The following is a 22,077-nucleotide window of genomic DNA, read 5'->3' on the forward strand; positions in this document are numbered from 1 at the left end:
CCCAAGTGTTAAGTACTCCATTTCATGGCCATTGACATTTCAAGATTTTCTTTTTAATACAGATTTGTATCCTAATAGAGTAGGTATTCACAGAAAAGGTTTTATGCCACTTACAATGTTCATAAAATCACCGAAACGTAACTGAAAAGAAAAATTTAATTTTTCTAATTTGGCTAACAGCTTTTTCAGTCTACTAATTTCTTTCTGTTAAATTGGTTTAAAAGTTACTTACTCTACTTCAAACAATAATTATTCAGTGAGAATTCTATACTTACCAATCTGCCAGTTCCTTTCTTTGGCTTCATTATAAAACTGATGTAGCACAAGGAAGTCAATGACATCTGGCATGTCATGATACCTGAGGAGAAAGTAAAGTTCATATGATTCAGTATACAGATATAACAGTATATGTTACTTTCTAAACATCCAGGAATATATGCTTAATGTGGAAGTATTGAGCAAAATGTTGCAAAACTCAACGTCCCTGTGAATGCATTTACTTAAATTAAACCCCATCTGTTTGATCTGTTTGGCTTAAATATTTAATTATGACATTATTTTTTTAATATTTGCATAAAGTAATTTATTTTCTTTATTACAGTGTATGTTTATTGGGGTTTATTTCGCTTGTTTTTATTCTCCTTTTTTTAACATCATTATTGGAGTAAAATTGCTTTACAATGGTATGTTAGTTTCTGCTTTATAACAAAGTAAATCAGTTATACATACACATATGTTCCCATATCTCTTCCCTCTTGCGTCTCCCTAACTCTCACCCTCCCTATGCCACCCCTCTAGGTGGTCACAAACCACAAAGCTGATCTTCCTGTGCTATGCAGCTGCTTCCGAATAGCAATCTATTTTACGTTTGGTAGTGTATATATGTCCATGCCACTCTCTCACTCAGTCTCAGCTTACCCTTCCCCGTCCGCATATCCTCAAGTCCATTCTCTAGTAGGTCTGTGTCTTTATTCCCGGCTTACCCCTAGGTTCTTCATGATCTTTTTTTTTCTTTTTTTTCTTAGATTCCATATATATGTGTTAGCATATGGTATTTGTTTTTCTCTTTCTGACTTACTTCACTCTGTATGACAGACTCTAGGTCCATCCACCTCACTACGAATAACTCAATTTCGTTTATGTTTATGGCTGAGTAATATTCCATTGCATATATGTGCCACATCTTCTTTATCCATTCATCCAATGATGGACACTTAGGTTGCTTCCATGTCCTGGCTATTGTAAATAGAGGCACAATGAACATTTTGGTACATGACTCTTTTTGAATTATGGTTTTCTCAGGGTATATGCCCAGTAGTGGGATTATGGGGTCATATGGTAGTACAATTTTTAGTATTTTAAGGAACCTCCATACTGTTATCCATAGTGTCTGTATCAATTTACATTCTCACCGCAGTGCAAGCGTGTTCCTTTTCTCCACACCCTCTCCAGCATTTATTGTTTCTAGATTTTTTGATGATGGCCATTCTGACTGTTGAGAGATGATATCTCATTGTAGTTTTGTATTTCCCTAATGATTAATGATGTTGAGCATTCTTTCATGGGTTTGTCGGCAATCTGTATATCTTCTGTGGAGAAATGTCTGTTGAAGCTTTCTGCCCATTTTTGGATTGCATTGTTTTTCTGTTATTGAGCTGCATGAGCTGCTTATAAATCTTGAAGATTAATCCTTTGTCAGTTGCATCATCTGCAAATATTTTCTCCCATTCTGAGGGTTGTCTTTTGGTCTTATTTATGGTTTCCTTTGCTGTGTAAAAGCTTTGAAGTTTCATTAGGTCCCATTTGTTTACTTTTGTTTTTATTTCCATTTCTCTAGGAGGTGGGTCAAAAAGGATCTTGCTGTGAGTTATGTCATAGAGTGTTCTGCTTATGTTTTCCTCTAAGAGTTAGAGAGTGTCTGGCCTTACATTTGAGTCTTTAATCCATTTTGAGTTTATTTTTGTGTATGGTGTTAGGGAGTGTTCTACTTTCATACTTTTACATGTAACTGTACAGTTTTCTCAGTATCACTTATTGAAGAGGCTGTCTTTTCTCCACTAGTATATTCTTGCCTCCTTTATCAAAGATAAGGTGACCATATGTGCATGCGTTTATCTCTGGGCTTTCTATCCTGTTCCATTGATCTATATTTCTGTTTTTGTGCCAGTACCATACGATCTTGATTACAGTAGCTTTGAAGTATAGTCTGAAGTCAGGTAGCCTGATTCCTCCAGCTCCGTTTTTCGTTCTCAAGATTGCTTTAGCTATTCGGGGTCGTCTGTGCTTCCATACAAATTGTGAAACTTTTTGTTCTAGTTCTGTGAAAAATGCCAGTGGTACTTTAATAGGGATTGCATTGAATCCGTAGATTGCTTTGGGTAGTAGAGTCATTTTCACAATGTTGATTTTTCCAATTAAAGAACATGGTATATCTCTCCATCTATTTGTATCATCTTTCATTTCTTTCATCAGTGTCTTATAATTTTCTACATACAGGGCTATTGTCTCCTTAGGTAGGTTTATTCCTAGATATTTTATTCTTTTTGTTGCTATGGTAAATGGGAGTGTTTTCTTAATTTCATTTTCATATTTTTCATCATTAGGGTATAGGAATGCCATAGATTTCTGTGCATTAATTTTGTATACTGCTACTTTACCAAATTCATTGATTAGTTCTAGTAGTTTTCCGGTAGCCTGTTTAGGATTCTCTATGTAGGGTATTATGTCATCTGCAAACAGTGACAGCTTTACTTCTTCTTTTCCAATTTGGATTCTTTTATTTCTTTTTCTTCTCTGATTGCTGTGGCTAAAACTTCCAAAACGATGTTGAATAATAGTGGTGAGAGTGGGCAACCTTGTCTTGTTCCTGATCTTAGTGGAAAAGGTTTCAGTTTTTTACCATTGTGGACGATGTTGGCTGTGGGTTTTTCATATATGGCCTTCATTATGGTGAGGAAAGTTTCCTCTATGCCTACTTTCTCCAGGGTTTTTATCATAAATTTGGTGGTGAATTTTGTCGAAAGCTTTCTCTGCATCTATTGAGAAGATCATATGGATTTTCTCCTTCAATTTGTTAATATGGTGTATCACATTGATTGATTTGTGTATATTGAGAATTCTTGCACTCCTGGAATAAATCCGACTTGATCATGGTGTATGATCCTTTTAATGTGCTGTTGGATTCTGTTTGCTAGTATTTTGTTGAGGATTTTTGCATCTATGTTCAACAGTGATATTGGCCTGTTCTTTTCTTTCTTTGTGACATCTTTGTCTGGTTTTGGTATCAGGGTGATGGTGGCCTCATAGAATGAGTTTGGGAGTGTTCCTCCCTCTGCTCTATTTTGGAAGAGTTTGAGAAGGATAGGTGTTAGCTCTTCTCTAAATGTTTGATAGAATTTGCCTGTGAAGCCATCTGGTCCTGGGCTTGGGTTTGTTGGAAGATTTTTAATCACAGTTTCAATTTTAGTGCTTGTGATTGGTCTGTTCATATTTTCTATTTCTTCCTGGTTCCGTCTTGGCAGGTTGTGCATTTCTAAGAATTTGTCCATTTCTTCCAGGTTGTCCATTATATTGGCATAGAGTTGTTTGTAGTAATCTCACATGATCCTTTGTATTTGTGCAGTGTCAATTGTTACTTCTCCTTTTTCATTGCTAATTCTATGTCCTGCCACTCCCTTCTGGCTTGCAGAGTTTCTGCTGAAAGATCAGCTGTTATCCTTATGGGGATTCCCTTGTGTGTTATTTGTTGTTTTTCCTTTGCTGCTTTTAATATGTTTTCTTTGTATTTAATTTTTGATACTTTGATTAATATGTGTCTTGGCATGTTTCTCCTTGTATTTATCCTGTATGGGACTCTCTGTGCTTCTTGGACTTGATTGACTATTTCCTTTCCCATATTAGGGAAGTTTTCAACTGTAATCTCTTCAAATATTTTCTCAGTCTCTTTCGTTTTATTTTCTTCTTCTGGGACCCCTATAATTCGAATATTGGTGTATTTAATGTTGTCCCACAGCTCTCTGAAACTGTCCTCAGTTCTTTTCATTGTTTTTTTCTTTATTCTGCTCTGCAGTAGTTATTTCCACTATTTTGTCTTCCAGGTCACTTATCCGTTCTTCTGTCTCAGTTATTCTGCTATTGATTCCTTCTAGAGTATTTTTAATTTCATTTATTTTGTTGTTCATCATTGCTTGTTTCATCTTTAGTTCTTCTAGGTCCTTGTTAAATGTTTCTTGCATTTTCTCTATTCTACTTCCAAGATTTTGGATATCTTTACTATCATTATTCTGAATTCTTTTTCAGGTAGACTGCCTATTTCCTCTTCATTTGTTAGGTCTGGGTTTTTTTTTACCTTGCTCCTTCATCTGCTGTGTTTTTCTGTCTTCTCATTTTGCTTATCTTACTGTGTTTGGGGTCTCCTTTTTGCAGGCTGTAGGTTCGTAGTTCCCGTTGTTTTTGGTGTCTGTCCCCAGTGGCTAAGTTTGGTTCGGTGGGTTGTGTAGGCTTCCTAGTGGAGGGGACTAGTGCCTATGCTCTCATGGATGTGGCTGTATCTAGTCTTTCTGGTGGGCTGGTCCACGTCCGGTGGTGTGTTTTGGGGTGTCTGTGGCCTTATTATGATTTTAGGCAGCCCCTCTGCTAATGGGTGGGGTTGTGTTCCTGTCTTGCTAGTTGTTTGGCATAGGGTGTCCAGACTGTAGCTTGCTGGTCGTTGAGTGAAGCTGGGTCTTGGTGTTAAGATTTAGGTCTCTGGGAAATTTTCGCCATTTGATGTTACATGGAGTTGAGAGGTCTCTTGTGGACCAGTGTTCTGAAGTTGGCTCTCCCACCTCAGAGGCACAGCACTGAATCCTGGCTGGAGCACTAAGAGCCTTCATCCACATGGCTCAGAATAAAAGGGATAAAAAATAGAAAGAGGATAAAATAAAATAAAATAAAGTAAGATAAAAATTTTAAAAGTTATTAAAATAAAAATTATTAAGAAAAAAAAATTTAAGTAAAAAAAAAAAAAAAAACAGAAAAACGGATGGACAGAACCCTAGGGCAAATGGTGAAAGCAAAGCTATACAGACAAAGTATCACAGAGAAGCATACACATACACACTCACAAAAAGAGGAAAAGAGGGAAAAATTATATATCTTGCTCCCTGAGTCCACCTCCTTAATTTGGGATGACTCGTTGTCTATTCAGGTATTCCACAGATGCAGGGTACATCAAGTTGATTGTGGAGATTTAATCCACTGTTCCTGAGGCTGCTGGGAGGGATTTCCCTTTCTCTTCTTTGTTCACACAGCTCCTGGGGTTCAGCTTTGGATGTGGACTTGCCTCTGCATGTCGGTCGCATCTGTTCTTCGCTCAGACAGGACGGGGTTAAAGGAGCAGCTGATTCGGGGGCTCTGGCTCACTCAGGCCGGGGGGAGGGAGGGGTATGAATGTGGGGCGAACCTGCAGAAGGAGAGGGTGGCATGACGTTGCAGCATCCTGAGGTGCGCCCTGTGTTCTCCCAGGGAAGTTGTCCCTGGATCACGGGACCCTGGCAGTAGCGGGCTGCACATCCTCCTGGGAAGGGAGGTGTGGATAGTGACCTGTGCTTGCACACAGGTTTCTTGGTGGCAGCAGCAGCAGCCTTAGCGTCTCATGCCCGTCTCTGGGGTCCGCACTGACAGCCGCAGCTTGCGCCCATCTCTGGAGCTCCTTTAAGCAGCACTCTTAATCCCCTCTCCTCGTGCACCAGGAAACGAAGAGGGAGGAAAAAGTCTCTTGCCTCTTCGGCAGGTCCAGACATTTTGCCAGACCCCCTCCCGGCTACCTGTGGTGCACTAATCCCTTCAGGCTGTGTACACGCCGCCAACCCCAGTCCTCTCCCTGCGCTCCCACCGAAGCCCGAGCCTCAGCTCCCAGCCCTGCCCGCCCCGGCGGGAGAGCAGACAAGCCTCTTGGGCTGGTGAGTGCTGGTCGGCACCAATCCTCTGTGCGGGAATCTCTCCGCTTTGCCCTCCGCACCCCTGTGGCTGCACTCTCCTCTGCGGCTCCAAAGCTCCCCCCCTCTGCCACCTGCAGTCTCCGCCCACGAGGGGGCTTCCTAGTGTGTGGAAACCTTTCCTCCTTCACAGCTCCCTCCCACTGGTGCAGGTCCCGTCCGTATTCTTTTGTCTCTGTTTATTCTTTTTTCTTTTGCCCTACCCATGTACGTGGGGAGTTTCTTGCCTTTTGGGAGGTCTGAAGTCTTATGCCATCGTTCAGTGGGTGTTCTATAGGAGCAGTTCCACGTGTAGATGTATTTCTGATGTACCTGTGTGGAGCAAGGTGATCTCCGCATCTTACTCTTCCGCCATCTTCCTCAACTTTCCCTTATGACATTATTTATATCACTAACTATATTATTTATTTATTTATTTATTTATTTATTATGTATTTATTTTTGGCTGCCTTGCGTCTTTGTTGCTGCGTGTGGGCTTTCTCTAGTTGCGGTGAGCAGGGGCTACTCCTCAATGTGGTGTGCGGGTTTCTCATTGTTGTGGCCTTTCTTGTTGGGGAGCACAGGCTCTAGGCCCATAGGCTTCAGTTGTTGTGGCATGCAGGTTCAGTAGTTGTGGCTCACGGGCTCTACAGTGCAGGGTCAGTAGTTGTGGCGCACGGGCTTAGTTGCTCCACGGCATGTGGGATCTTCCTGGGCCAGGGCTGGAACCCATGTCCCCTGCATTGGCAGGTGGATTCTTAACCACTGTGCCATCAGGGAAGCCCTATATCACTAGCTATATTATTTTTATCCTGTCTATTTTATAAGATTGTTGTTTCTTACATTACCCAGTTATGTAACCAGGTCTTCAACAAAACTAATGATGCTTCAATGTCTTGAGGCAATTGATCACATACATAGTTCCATATAAATTAATTGTAATAGCGCAACTCTAGATATGGGAAGAAGCAACAAGGGAGGATATTTCCTGGATTATAAGAGTCTAGTAAAACAAATGATGCTGAGCCTAATCCAGAAATAGCACATTGAGTGGCCTACCAACAAAGTCCTTGCTTGACCTAAGAATAAGCCTTCATAATGCCATGGGACAAATGGGTCATGACATTCTTCCCAAACCTTAGATGAATTTATGACCAACGGGGGTTACTGTAAACAGAAATATGTTGCCTGTGATTCCAGTTCTACAAGGATCAAGTCATTAGCCACTGTAGTTGCTGACCTACAGCACACCCTGAAAGGAATTCAAGATGAAACATTCTGTGTTTTGGATATATGGGCCCCTAGATAGTTAAGATGCATATGTAATGAAGAACTTCAGTGACCCCAGATTCTTGCATCTTCCCATATATAGAAAAGCACTAAAACCATTAACTGAGATATCGGATCCTTGTGACTAGCAATAACTAGCAGGACGTATGCTTGACAACAGGTATTTCCCAGCCCCCCAAAAACATATATACGCTGGCTCATTCCCTCCTAACTCTTGAGAGCAGTTTGTCAGAGCTATCTTAGAGGCTGTCTCCTGGACTATAGTCCTCAGTGAGTCCCCAAATAAAACTGAAACCCACAACTCTAACACTGTACATTTTTCAGTTGATATATATATATATAGAGAGAGAGAGAGAGAGAGAGCGAGAGAGAGCGAGAGAGAGACAGAGAGAGAGACAGAGAGAGAGGAAGAGAGAGAGAGAGAGAGAGAGAGAAAGAGAGAGCTATTAAGTGGAGAAACAAAGCAAGAATTATACAAAGCAAGAATTAAATATTAAACCTTGGTACTGGCACAAAAACAGAAAGATAGATCAATGGAACAGGATAGAAAGCCCAGAGATAAACCCATGCACATATGGACACCTTATCTTTGATAAAGGTGGCAGGAATGTACAGTGGAGAAAGGACAGCCTCTTCAATAAGTAGTGCTGGGAAAACTGGACAGATACATGTAAAATTATGAGATTAGATCACTCCCTAACACCATACACAAAAATAAGCTCAAAATGGATTAAAGACCTAAATGTAAGGCCAGAAACTATCAAACTCTTAGAGGAAAACATAGGCAGAACACTCTATGACATCAATCACAGCAAGATCCTTTCTGACCCACCTCCTACAGTAATGGAAATAAAAACAAAAATAAACAAATGGGACCTAATGAAACTTCAAAGCTTTTGCACAGCAAAGGAAACCATAAACAAGACCAAAAGACAACCCTCAGAATGGGAGAAAATATTTGCAAATGAAGCAACCGACAAAGGATTAATCTCCAAAATTTACAAGCAGCTCATGCAGCTCAATAACAAAAAAACAAACAACCCAATCCAAAAATGGGCAGAAGACCTAAATAGACATTTCTCCAAAGAAGATATACAGACTGCCAACAAACACATGAAAGAATGCTCAACATCATTAATCATTAGAGAAATGCAAATCAAAACTACAATGAGATATCATCTCACACCAGTCAGAATGGCCATCATCAAAAAATCTAGAAACAATAAATGCTGGAGAGGGTGTGGAGAAAAGGGAACACTCTTGCACTGCTGGTGGGAATGTGAATTGGTGCAGCCACTATGGAGAACAGTATGGAGGTTCCTTAAAAATCTACAAATAGAACTACCATATGACCCAGCAATCCCACTACTGGGCATATACCCTGAGAAAACCAAAATTCAAAAAGAGTCATGTACCAAAATGTTCATTGCAGCTCTATTTACAATAGGCTGGAGATGGAAACAACCTAAGTGCCCATCATCGGATGAACGGATAAAGAAGATGTGGCACATATATACAATGGAATATTACTCAGCAATAAAAGGAAACGAAATTGAGCTATTTGTAATGAGGTGGATAGATCTAGAGTCTGTCATACAGAGTGAAGTAAGTCAGAAAGAGAGAGACAATACCGTATGCTAACACATATATATGGAATTTAAGAAAAAAAATGTCATGAAGAACCTAGGGGTAAGGCAGGAATTAAGACACAGACCTACTAGAGAACGGACTTGAGGTTATGGGGAGGGGGAAGGGTGAGCTGTGACAGGGCGACAGAGAGTCATGGACATATACACACTAACAAACGTAGTAAGGTAGATAGCTAGTGGGAAGCAGCCGCATGGCACAGGGATATTGGCTCGGTGCTTTGTGACAGCCTGGAGGGGTGGGATAGGGAGGGTGGGAGGGAGGGAGACGCAAGAGGGAAGACATATGGGAACATATGTATATGTATAAGTGATTCACTTTGTTATAAAGCAGAAACTAACACACCATTGTAAAGCAATTATACCCCAATAAAGAGGTTAAAAAAAAAAGAACTATTAGAAAGCTATGTCAGAAAAGTCTCTTCTGCAATATCTATTGTTCAATAGTAAGTAATCCTTTCAAAGTATTAATATGGGTTTTATTTTATATAGTTAAGATTCTAATATTGTTTAAATACTAATATTTTACTAGTTATGGTTTTATAACTAAGTCTGCATTTAGATACTTAATGATTTGTTAAATATGGTTTCATATTTCTGAATATGAAAATCTTTAATATTGATCATTTTTGTGTATACTTTTAATAAAACATGCAACATATATTATTAAAAAACATTAAACCTTGGTCCTTAAACTCTAAAGCCTGTAGTGCTGTCATGTTTTCTTTCCCATTAAGACTTGTACTCTGCAGAATACATCATAGGGATTAAAATACACACACACACACACACACACACACACACACACACACACATGATCCAAGATAGATACTCACTTAATGGAAAAAGATTCTCCAGTCATTTTGCCTGAAATGGGGTCCAGAAATGCAAGCTTCAAGCAGCACAGTGTAGGTGGTCCAACCTCATATTTGATTCCTACAATCTTAACAAATTCTTGTTCCTATTCATGAGAATAACAATAAATTATTACTTTCAATATAAATAATTGCCTAACATTTGCATATTATTTCATTATTATTTGAACAATTTAAAAATTATCTGAAACAACTTTGTAAATCAACTATACTCCAATAAAACTTTAAAAATAAAAAAAATAAAAATTATCCTAATACCCACCAGATACTAGGCACTCCACTAAGTGTTAAAGGTAAGAAGACATGGCTCTTGACCCCTTAATAGCAATTTGTAGTTTAGTGCAGGGCTATAAACCAATGATAAACAGCAGAATCCCCTTGGGAACATTTTTAAAATTCATGTTCCTAAACCCTACTACTATGGAATTGAGTTCACTATGTCTGGGGTAGAGCTCAGTCATATATATTTTGAAAAAACTCCCCAGGTTTTTCTCTGGGGAGTTAAGAATTGCTCTGCTGGTTAAGAATCACTCCTCTTGTCACTACTTCTCTCCTGAACTCCTTGATAGTCTGTCAGTGGGAGATCTTTGTGGCCGTCTTCTCGCCTCCTCCAACCCCACAGAACCCTACAAGTCTCAGTCATGCGTGAGTGCATCTCCATCCATGTTGGCCAGGCTGGTGTCCAGATCAGCAATTTCTGCTGGGAGCTCTACTGCCTGGAACATGGCATCCAGCCTGATGACCAGATGCCAAGTGACAAGCCCATTGGGGGAGGAGATGACTCCTTCAACACCTTCTTCAGTGAGACAGGTGCTGGCAAGCATGTGCCCAGGACAGCGTTTGTAGACCTGGAACCCACAATCACTGATGAAGTTCACACTGGCACCTACCACCAGCTCTTCCACCCTGAGAAGATCGTCACAGGCAAGGAAGATGCTGCCAATAACTATTTCCATGGTCATTACACCATTGGCAAGGAGATCATTGACCTTGTCTTGGACCAAATTCGGAAACTGGCTGACCAGTGCACAGGCCTTCAGGGCTTCCTGGTTTTCCACAGCTTTGTTGGGGAACTGGTTCTGGGTTCACCTCCCTGCTGATGGAACGTCTCTCTGTCGACTATGGCAAGAAGGCTCACCTGGACCACAAGTTTGACCTGATGTATGTCAAGAGTGCCTTTGTTCACTGGTACGTGGGTGAGGGCATGGAGGAAAGAGAGTTTTCTGAGGCCTGTGAGGACATGGCTGCCCTTGAGAAGGAGTATGAGGAGGCTGGAGCGGATAGTGCTGAGGGAGAGGATGAGGGTAAAGAGTATTAACCTGTCTGCTGCAATTTTACACCCTTGTCTTGAGACTGTCTTATTTGTGTTCTGTGGAGCTGCCCATTGTGGCCCTATCTTGTCAATAAAAGTGATATTTCGATTTAAAAAAAGAAAATAATCACTCCTCTAGCAGAAATACAGTTTGTAAGTAGGCAGGTGGACATGTTATGTATATGTTTGGGAAAAGGACTTACACTTATGAGTGCCTACAATATTATTTTATAATACCATCCTTATACATTGTTATTAGTCACACTTAACAGATGACAAAACTGAGCCTCATGGGTACAGTGACTTGTTTCAAGTTATACACTAGTATATAGCAGAGCTGGGATTGAAATTCAGGTCTTATTCCAAAGCCCAGGCTCTTATACCACATATATGCTGCCTCCTAAAATTTCCTATAACCACAGGGTTAGAATTTAAAGTAGGAAATCATATGGTTTATTTATTCCTTTGATCCTAAAAAAAAAAAAACAAGAACAAAAACCTCAATTTTCACCTGATTCAGAACAGATGGTAGCATTCCTGTTTCCCAGGAGATGATTATGTAAAGCTCACTTGATAAGAAATTTTAGCACCTTACAACCTTAATACAATTTTTATGTTTCAATTCTTTATTTAAATAAATATATACATTCTCTCTTGCATCCTTCCTTTTAAGCATCATTACACAACAACTCTTCATTTACCTGGAAAACTATCGTAAAATTGCCCTTTACTCTCTTGCTCTCAGAGTTGAAAAAACAAAATGACAAAAACAAATGTAAACCTAAGTAGAAATGATGGTGTATGTATCTCTGTGTTTCTTTGTCTGTATTTATATAAGTATGAATGAATGAATGAATATGTATTTACAGTGAGAAAATCCTTCTCTAAAAAATAAACATATCTGTTTTATTCAGTGACATGTAGCTACATAGGTACTATATCAAAAGAAATAATAAATAAAGCACCACAAAGTCATGAGTTTCTTAGGATTTATGATATTTACTATATCCTAAATTTGCCAGAATCTCAAGGGTGTTTGTGGTCCACACATGCAGTCACAGTTTATAGAGCTTCTAGAACGTTCAAAGATGCTGAGGAAAATATCCACACCATGGAACTACTGCTTTGCTCCAATTATATCAATAGAATGGTATACACTACAGGACCTGAAGCTTGCAGGAAATTAGGTCAAATAATCAAGACAACAGGTGGCATACAAATTTCGGGAACCATAAAATGTGACCCATAACACTCAGCTGTACAAGAGTATGGTACATCACTTTATCCTGGATGCACAATCAACAGTGAAATATCCAGAAACTGAGAATAAACCTACAGGCTAATAACTTAATTCCCAAGATACTTCAATTGCATAGATTATTAATTTGGTGAACTTACCCTGAGATCCATTTTATTCCATGGCTGTTTTTGTAGGTTAACGCTGTATATTTTTGATTTTCTTACAGCCCGTATATAAGCTTCATGTCCTTGCCTAAAATATATAAGCTAAAAAAAAACATGAGGTATTAAACAGCAGCATCCCATTTAACACCACTATACTTCCCAATATATTCCTACAAATGTCCTCTTCTGTTTACAAAGAATATAAATAATCATAATTTTGAAAAAATTTATACAATAAAGGTACTTATAATCAAATAATGTTCATTCAGTACTCATGCCTATGTAGCCCTGTGCTAAATATTGCAAAATAAAAACACACACAGTCCTTCTTCTCCCTAGCACCTTCATAAATTTCTGAAGAAACAGACTAATGACAAATGTACACAAAAGTGGTCACATTTTAAAGTAATATATTTCAATCTGTAATTGACATTCTAAAGCATCAACATTTTAATAGCCTACACATTATATATATATATATATATATATATATATATATATATATATATATATATATATATTTCTAACCACAGGCTACTAAATACAGTAATTTCTAGACAGATTAAAATTTTTCTTTTGTAAGAAATAATATCAGAACTAGCATGGTATGGAAGGAAAATGAATCCAAGTGCTTGATAAAACTGTTCACCTCTTTAAGACAGCATTCACTACCATATTCTGATTCATTAAAAAAAGTTTCTTTCCCACAATAATTTTTTTTTTGTCCTCATACCATACTGACAGGTTCAAATCACCTCGCAACCACAAAAATCTTAGCCTCCTTTAAGGCTCAGAATACTGAATCTGATTAAACAATCAGCAAACATTTCCAAAGTGAATGCCAACCCTGGATACAGCTTATTGTCCCAAGTCTGTGCCCACCAGGGTAGAACAATGCCAGTGCAAATGGCCTTGCAGTAATGTTCCCTAAATATCCCTGGGTGCACTCTGTACCTGAGAAGCTTAAGATCAGGTTGCAAGTAGAATATGTAAGTAATGCCACCCTTCTTGTACACGTAGCTTCTTCCAAACAGCAGGCCTACTTTGTAGGCGTTTTTCCCACTCTGCTTCCTTTATTTATTATTAATCCAAACACCCCACAATCATTACACAAAGGCAACCATAGGGACAGGGAAGAAGTCAGGAGACCTGACTGCTGTTGGTGCTACCCTTACAGGCCATGTGACTCTGGCCTTCGACATGCTCACCTGTCAAATGAAGAGGACACTCTGCTGGCAGAGGTGTTTGAAAGATTAATAACAATAACAAAAGACAGACAGACTAGCATGCCTCAGGTACTATCCTAAGTGCCCTACAAATATCCTTTAATTTAATCCTTCCCAGAGCCCTATAAGGTAGATACCTTTATCCCCACTGTACAGTTGATGAAACTAGGGCACAGAGAAGTAATTTGTCAAAATCTTATTAGGTTTCATGCACTCCAATGTCCATTGCAGCACTATTTACAATAGCCAGAAGCAATACTGAAGCAACCTAAATGTTCAACAGAGGAATGGATGAAGAAGGTGTGGTACATATATATAATGGAATATTACTCAGCCATAAAAAAAATGAAATTGAGTTATTTGTAGTGAAGTGGATGGACCTAGAGTCAATAAAAAAGAACAAAGTAATGCCATTTGCAGCAACATGGATGGACCTAGATTTGTCATACTGAATGAAGTCAGAAAGGGAAAAACAAATATCATTATGATACCACTTATATGTGGAATCGAATAAAAAAGGGTACAAATGAACTTATTTACAAAATAGAAGTAGAGTCACGGATGTAGAAAACAAACTTATGGTTATCAGGGAATAAGGGGGAAAGGAATAAATTAGGAGATTGGGATTGACATATACCCACTACTATACATAAAATAGATAACTAATAAGAACCTTCTGTATAGCACAGGTAACTCTACTCAGTACTCTGTAATGGCATATATGGGAAAAGAATCAAAAAAGAAAAAAAGGGCTTCCCTGGTGGCGCAGTGGTTGAGAGTCCGCCTGCTGATGCAGGGGACACGGGTTCATGCCCCGGTCCGGGAGGATCCCACATGCCGCGGAGCGGCTGGGCCCGTGAGCCATGGCCACTGGGCCTGCGCGTCCAGAGCCTGTGCTCCGCGACAGGAGAGGCCACAGCAGTGAGAGGCCCGCGTACCACAAAAAAAAAGAAAAAAAAAAGAGTGGATATATGTATATGTATAACTGACTCACTTTGCTGTACACCTGAAACTAACACAACATTGTAAATCAACTATACTCCAATAAAAATTTTTAAAAAAAGAAAAAAAAACCTTATGTTTCCTATAATATTTTTAAAGGGGTGGTAGAGGTAAATAGAAGAAAGTAATGTAAAAAATACCATACTATGGAGATTTTAAAAATACACTGACATATTCTACCAATCAACACTAAGTCAGAATTTCTAATAGTTAAAAATACAAGTAAAAATTTTTTAAACGTTTAAATATTAGTATATAAACACAACTGTAGTGGTAAAAAAATGTCATTACCATGCTTACCAATAACATGATAAGCATGTTATTCAGATATCCTTTATTATATATTTATTCCTGTACTCAACAAATATTGATCAAATATATATGTACAAGGCACTGGGTTCTATGGTAAGACATCAAAATAAAATCCTTTCCCTCAAGGATATGGACAGACATGTAGATGTATGAGTATGATACAAGGCAGAATGTAGAATGTATCATAAGAGAGAAATAATTTAGATGGGAAAGCATATGAAGAAGGAGTGGCAAGCAAATGGTAAGTAGGGATAACATGCAAAAGAAGTTGGCATTTAAGTTAAACCTTGAAAAATGAGCATTTTGAGAGGCAATGACCTGTGGGTAGGGGTATTCCAGGCAAAATAATGAAGCCTTAACACTTAAAAGTAAAAAGTAATGCTGTCATTAACAGATTGATTATATAAAAGTATGTTTCTGCCTTTATGGGTTCTTTAACAACATTCTTTAATTCACGTATTTCACTGTCTGATTCACTTATACACCTTTTCCATTACCTGAACAACTGTCATTACCTAATACACATTAGTCTTGAAGCATATAATCATGTACTAAGTTTAACAAAATAAAGGGAAAGGTAAATATGGTCCTATAAAATAGAGAGGAGTCTCAGATCATAGAGTATACAGATCCTTATTCTGTTCTAAGATTTTTTTTTTAATATTTATTTGCTTATTTATTTATTTATTTTTGGCTGCATTGGGTCTTAGTTGCAGCACATGGGATCTTTTGCTGTGGCATGTGGGCTTCTCTCTAGTTGCAGCGCATGGGCTCTCTAGTTGTGGTGCACAGGCTCCAGAGCACATGAGCTCTGTAGTTGCGGCACACGGGCTCTCTAGTTTTGGCATGCAGGCTCCGTAGTTGTGGCAAGCAGGCTTAGTTGCCCCTTAGCATGCAGGATCTTAGTTCCCTGACCAGGGATTGAACCTGCGCTCCCTGCACTGGAAGGCGGATTCTTAACCACTGGACCACCAGGAAGTCCCCCTGTTCTAAGATTAATTCAAAATTATTTCTCTTAAGCCTCCATAAGAAAAGGCAATAAATACAAGAAATAGTGATTTTTGGATATACCCCTAAGAAAGCTCTTCTAAGTTTTTTCATACAGCATTCATCCAGAGCACGTTTTACTAAAATAACCAAACAAACGAGCATTGCTCAAAAGTCCGACACTTACAAGAAGACACACTTAGGAAAGGAAACATTTTAATAATATCAAAAGATATTATAATAATAAGTAATAGCTTAATTGTAAGGCTACTTGGTAGCTATCTCTGGTACAAAATATCTATAGAAGACAATTATAGAAAAGTTTGGTAAAATTTTTATTGGTTCCAAGACTTTTAGAACCATTTCCAAGGTTCTGCTCCTTCTTTATTATGATGATAATATTACATTCCTACTATGGGTCTTAAGTTGAAAACTGTGGGTAAGCATTTAATCATTCAAAAATGAATGATTAGTCAACATGTCAGAGACTATACAAGCCAACTAGGGCTCAAAATATAACAATGCTACCATAATTTTCATAAGAAAATCAAATAAAAATCTTTCACTGTATAGAATTTAAATCAATTTTTGACTGACCAATCATAAATATGGCTGTTATTCAATCATAGGTTCAGTAGGAAGGCCTTGTTTGTGAAATGACTTTCCCGTAAGCATTGAAAGGGGTGATCATCCTCTAGAATATTTTCTATCAGGTTGAGCATGGGCTTCTTTTAAAAAAACAAAAAAACAAAAAACAGTATTAGGACTTGATTAGGATTCAAAATACCACTCAATTCTACTATGTGGCAATTAAGATAAAAATAAAGACAATTATTTTCATGGCTTCACAAGCCAATCAATTTATCTCAATGTTCATTGAGCATCTACTATACTAAAGACTCTGTGTCAAGCCCTACAAAGGACACAAAAATTAGTAAGATTCAGTCACTGTCCACAATAAATATATAATTGAGCAGCACAGTTAAGATGGTGGACATATAACTATAACAGAATTGAGAATATGAATGGCCTAAGACTGATATTAAAGTGAGTACTCTTGAGGTTCCAAGAGAAAAACGTTATTTAACAGAAAACAATTACCTCGTCTCCCATCTGTGGGACAAACGGGGAACGTCGTGGTATGGTATCCAAGATCCACTGAGGGGCAAACCATTCTTCACTGGGCTCACCTGCCATAGAAACCAGTCCTCCTTTCTAAAATATAGTTCACAAACATATAAACTGTAAATATATGAACAATTGTAGAAAAAATAGCAGGTAGAAAATGTTAAAAACATCAGGTTATAATAAAACACAAAATATACAAACTTTACACATTTTCTTTTACCAATTAATTATGCATAACTTTTGTACCAATAAAACAATCAAGTGAGTAACATGTTCAATTTTGGCTGACAGATAATATGACACTATATACTATCTAAAACCCACAAATTTTACTCTTCATGTCCCTAGTATATCAAAGGAATTCAAATACAAGTAACACAATAACTTTTTGCCAATTAAATGATGACAATCAAGAAGATAATTCTGTCTACTAAAGCAAGAGGTTACAGAATGAATACAGAACCCATTTTTAAATTAATATTCAAGGAACTCCGTGGATTAGGTTTTTACATCATTCAAATGAAATTATAGTGGGAAATAAAACCCCATCATTGGGATGAAATAAAAACATAAAGAAACAGAGGAAGCCCTACATGATTTATCATATCCTTCCATTTTACAAGTCAAAAATATATAGAAATTTATGACTGGTGATATGACAAGAATAATCCTTTTATACTACAGTGGCTTATTTAAAAACTCTACTACATTTTAACAAACAACTGTCAAAATGTTTTATTTAATGTTAACATAATAATGAAAATATTCTAGCCTCTACTTTTGACAACAGAAAAATTTCAAAATATCTTTACATCTTTTATACAATTTTACTTAGTTTCTCAGATGGAATATTATTTTTAGATAAAAGTGAAGTGTTACTGTTAAATATTCAAGTATCAAAGGAAAAAACCAAAACCTCCCCCAAAAAAGAAAAACGACCTGTAAACTTACAAACCTTCTTTCTAGTCTGTTTAGGTTTCTTTTGCCGTTCTTCAAGTGACTTCAAATTCTCCTCCTCAGAGCTGCTGCATATTTTCCGTGTTGCCTGTCTCGTTTGCCTTTTTGGAGGTTGCAAATTTATTCCAGCATCTGCTGTCCAATCAGAATATTCACTTGATGAATCACTGTAAATAATACATAAGTTCAGAAAAGGAATAGTTTTGCCTCATGATTGAAAGATGATCATTTTGTAATCAAACAGCATTATAAATGACATGGTTTGATTTTGTTCTAACCAAAGATAAAAAAATATCAAATATAGAATTTTGATCATTACCTAAGTGATTTTAGTGAAATGCTTCTTGGATAAAGTATAATGCTTAGTTTCCCATAACAGGATTTAAAATTCAAAATTCCTGTCCAAATCACAAAAGCTTCTTTAAATAAAGATGTTCCTTATCCCTGGAAATGGTTAAATATAGTTGTTTTAAACCTGAAATAAATACACATAGCCTGCCAAGGTGTAGAATCTTGGATTTACAAAGAATCTTATTTTACAGATGGAACTATTTTAGGGAACTAAAGTCCATGATGACATGTGCAAAAAGATATTGGTAGAGCTAGGATAAAACAACAGGTCTCTGGGCTTCCAACCCAGTACTCTTTCTACTATAAAATACTATTTTAACTCTGGCTTTACCAAATTCCTACAAGAACATAATTTCACATTAAAACTGTCAAATGATTTTGACCAAATCAAAACCATTAAAACTACCTGGAGGAACTTTCACTTTGCCATTCAATAACAGGATCCTCTATAGAAGCATCACTTGTGCCAACTGTTTCATCTTCCTGCAACAAAGAGCCAGCAATTGAGATATATTGTTATTATTAACTAGCATATTATTAATTAGCATATATTACCTGTTTTATAACACTTTTTGTAGTCCCCCCCCAAAGAAAAGTTCTAGTTAAAATGTATGTAATCATTTTTCTATATATACTTGTAACTCATAACTAAGCCTACCAAGTATTTAAAAATTTCTAGCATCTACTATCTTACTGATATGACACACCTTTTCTTATTTCAAAGACGCAATAGACTCCTTAAGAAATGCAAATATAACCCTCTTAAATTTTGTTAAAACCACTGTTTTCTTTTTTTAATTGAAGTATAGTTGATTTACAATGCTGTGTTAGTTTCATATATACAGCACAGTGATTTGGTTTTTGTTTGTTTTTCATTGGGGTACAGTTGCTTTACAATGTTGTGTTAGTTTCTGCTGTACAACAAAGTGAATCAACTATATGTATACATATAACCCCTCCCTCTTGATTCAGTTTTATATGTATATATATACATGAAAAAAATATATATGAATTTATATGAATATATATATTCTTTTTCAGATTCTTTTCCCTTATAGAAAGCCATTGTTTTAAAAAATACCTACACAAAAAAAGATAAAAATACCTATATGCCTCTACCAAGTTAATAAATTACTCTCCATAAAAAAGTTAATCATCTTTTTATTACGTAAGATCTCAAACGTATCAAAGTAGAGGAAATAGATAACATCCTTGTGTACACAATCTCCAGTTTAGACAATAACTCACTGCCTATCTTGTATATATACCCTTACCAACTGCCTCATACCTCAGGAATTATTGTGAAAAAAAAGCATTTCCACTATAAATATTTATTAAGATAAGGATTCTTTTTAAAAACATAACCACAACACAATCAGTACATTAAAAAGATAACAATTCTTTTCTTTTTCTTTTTTAATAACAGCCTATTGAGATAGAACTCACATACCATAAACTTCACCACTTCAGAGTATACAGTTCAATGGTTTTTAGTATATTCAGAGCTGTTCAACCATCACCACTAATATTAGAACACTTTCATCACCCCAAAAGAATCCCTAAACCCATTAGCAAGGACCCCTCACTCCCCACTACCTCAAGCCCCTGGCAGCCACCAATCTACTTTTGGTCTTGGTACTCTTGTCAAAGTACCACATCCTTTGAACAACAAAATCTGTACCAAGTAATCTTCGTTTTTCTTCTCTCGTCTTCTTTTTCATGTATTTTTAATTTTCTTAACCATCTTAAATTGCTACGTTGCCCTGAATTTCTCCTTGCCTATCTGTCTTAGTGACACTCATGCAACAGGACTCTATAATCCATCTACATTCAATGTATTTTTGTTTTAATTCTTTTAAGTCCATGGCTCAGAGGCAATAGTTTTTTAAAAAAAATTTTATTGGAGTATAGTTGCTTTACAATGTTGTGCTAGCCTCTACTGTACAGCAAAGTGAACCAGCCATACACACACACACATCCCCTCTCCTCTGGATTTCCTTCCCATCCAGGTCACCAAAGAGCACTGAGTAGAGTTCCCCATGCTATACAGTAGGTCCTCATTAGCCATCTATTCCATACATATCAATAGTGTTTATATGTCAATCCCAATCTCCCAATTCATCCCACCCCCCCTTCCCCCTTGTTATCCATACATTTGTTCACTACGTCTGTCTCTATTTCTGCTTTGTAAATAAGACTGTCTATACCAATTTTTTCGGATTCCACATATATGTGTTAATATACAATATTTGTTTTTCTCTTTCTGACTTACTTCACTCTGTATGATAGTCTTGAATATGTGATCATTCTTTTCAGATCAAGATTTTCATGGGTGGGGGGAGAGAAGGAGGGATATCATTGATAAGAGTTAAAGAATTGTGAATGGTGGGAGAAGAATGAGGGTACCATACATTATCAATGCATAATTAAACCCTCATTATTCACTTAAATACTATAGTTATTAAGAGAACAAAAGGAAAGGACTGGAGAAGAGAGGAACATGAGGAAAAGAACTGCTATAGTTTTTATTTCATTACCATGAAAAAGGTAGGTCTGAAAAAAATCATCACTCAGTAATCTCCATGACTGGTAAAGTCAACAATAACAGAAAACATGTATATTATGATTACACAGTCAACAAGTTCTGGAACTGTATAACTAGTTATCACAGTTAATATTCCACTTCTTTCCATTTCTAGGCAGATTTGCTCTCACTCTCTTTTCTTACTGTCCCAAAGCCAAACTTTTCCTGGCATGTTTGATACCCTCAACCAAGATAATATCTTGGGTACAAATAAGAGAAGATATCTAAAGGAGTTCAATATAATGCTCGAATTTGCCTATTAAATGCCTTATTAATAAATAATACTCATAAGATCATCATTAAAATAATTTTCTATTAAATTGACCCTTAAAAGTAAACCCAAAGTTTATCAAATTGTTACTTCTTTCGTGATATGTCGATTTTCAGCCTTTCATAGAAAAAAAGAACTTTGAAAAGGAATCTAGGTATCAGATATGCCTTAACTTCTTTGTGATTTTACAAGGTCTCGAATATTGACCTCATTGATAGTCTCATGTTATTAAACCTAGTTGAAAAATTTTAAAAAAAGTAAACCCAAAGTGATGACACTAACTGGGAAACAAAAAATTACATTGAGTAAATAATAGCAGATATCTAACCTCTGAGGAGCTATCTGAGTCTTCCTGTACACCTGAATTTTGACATGATGCTTGTGAATTATGCTCTATGTTGGATCGTGTTTGGTAAGTATGCTGACGTTTGCGTTGTGTCCTTCGTAAAGACCGCCCACAGCTAGGCGGATAATCATTCTATAAAACAGAAGGAAAATAAATTTTAAAAAATGAAAGCCTCAGTGAATATACACAAAAGAACACATATAAAGAGAATCAATTGGGCTTGATTTGGAGTGAGGGTGGAGGTAAGAGATAGGAATAAATTTCCTAAAACAAAACCCAAGATATATTTTTATACTATGTTTTTACATAAAAAAATATACTTCTTCTTTTTTTTTTTTTTTTTTTTTTGTGGTACATGGGCCTCTCACTGTTGTGGTCTCTCCCATTGTGGAGCACAGGCTCCGGACGTGCAGGCTCGGTGGCCATGGC

The 22,077-nt window shown here is 37.1% G+C and overlaps 1 protein-coding gene across 4 annotated transcripts in view; it reads right to left on the bottom strand.

Annotated features, from left to right (window-relative positions):
• BRWD3 (bromodomain and WD repeat domain containing 3) overlaps positions 1–22,077 on the bottom strand; it is a 125,295-nt gene that overhangs the window by 26,303 nt on the left and 76,915 nt on the right. For 3 of the 4 annotated variants that reach the window (XM_079911618.1, XM_079911619.1, XM_079911617.1), the window contains 7 exons: positions 21,631–21,780; positions 18,854–18,930; positions 18,095–18,263; positions 17,113–17,226; positions 12,479–12,586; positions 9,730–9,854; positions 276–358 (listed from right to left, as the gene is read on the bottom strand). In XM_079911618.1, the coding sequence (XP_079767744.1) occupies positions 276–358; positions 9,730–9,854; positions 12,479–12,586; positions 17,113–17,226; positions 18,095–18,263; positions 18,854–18,930; positions 21,631–21,780 (826 nt within the window). The remainder of the gene's footprint in view (positions 1–275; positions 359–9,729; positions 9,855–12,478; positions 12,587–17,112; positions 17,227–18,094; positions 18,264–18,853; positions 18,931–21,630; positions 21,781–22,077) is intronic. The other variant, XM_079911620.1, reaches the window with a different exon arrangement.

Source organism: Stenella coeruleoalba (genome assembly GCF_951394435.1).
Source record: "Stenella coeruleoalba genome assembly, chromosome: X".
NCBI lineage: Eukaryota > Metazoa > Chordata > Mammalia > Artiodactyla > Delphinidae > Stenella > Stenella coeruleoalba.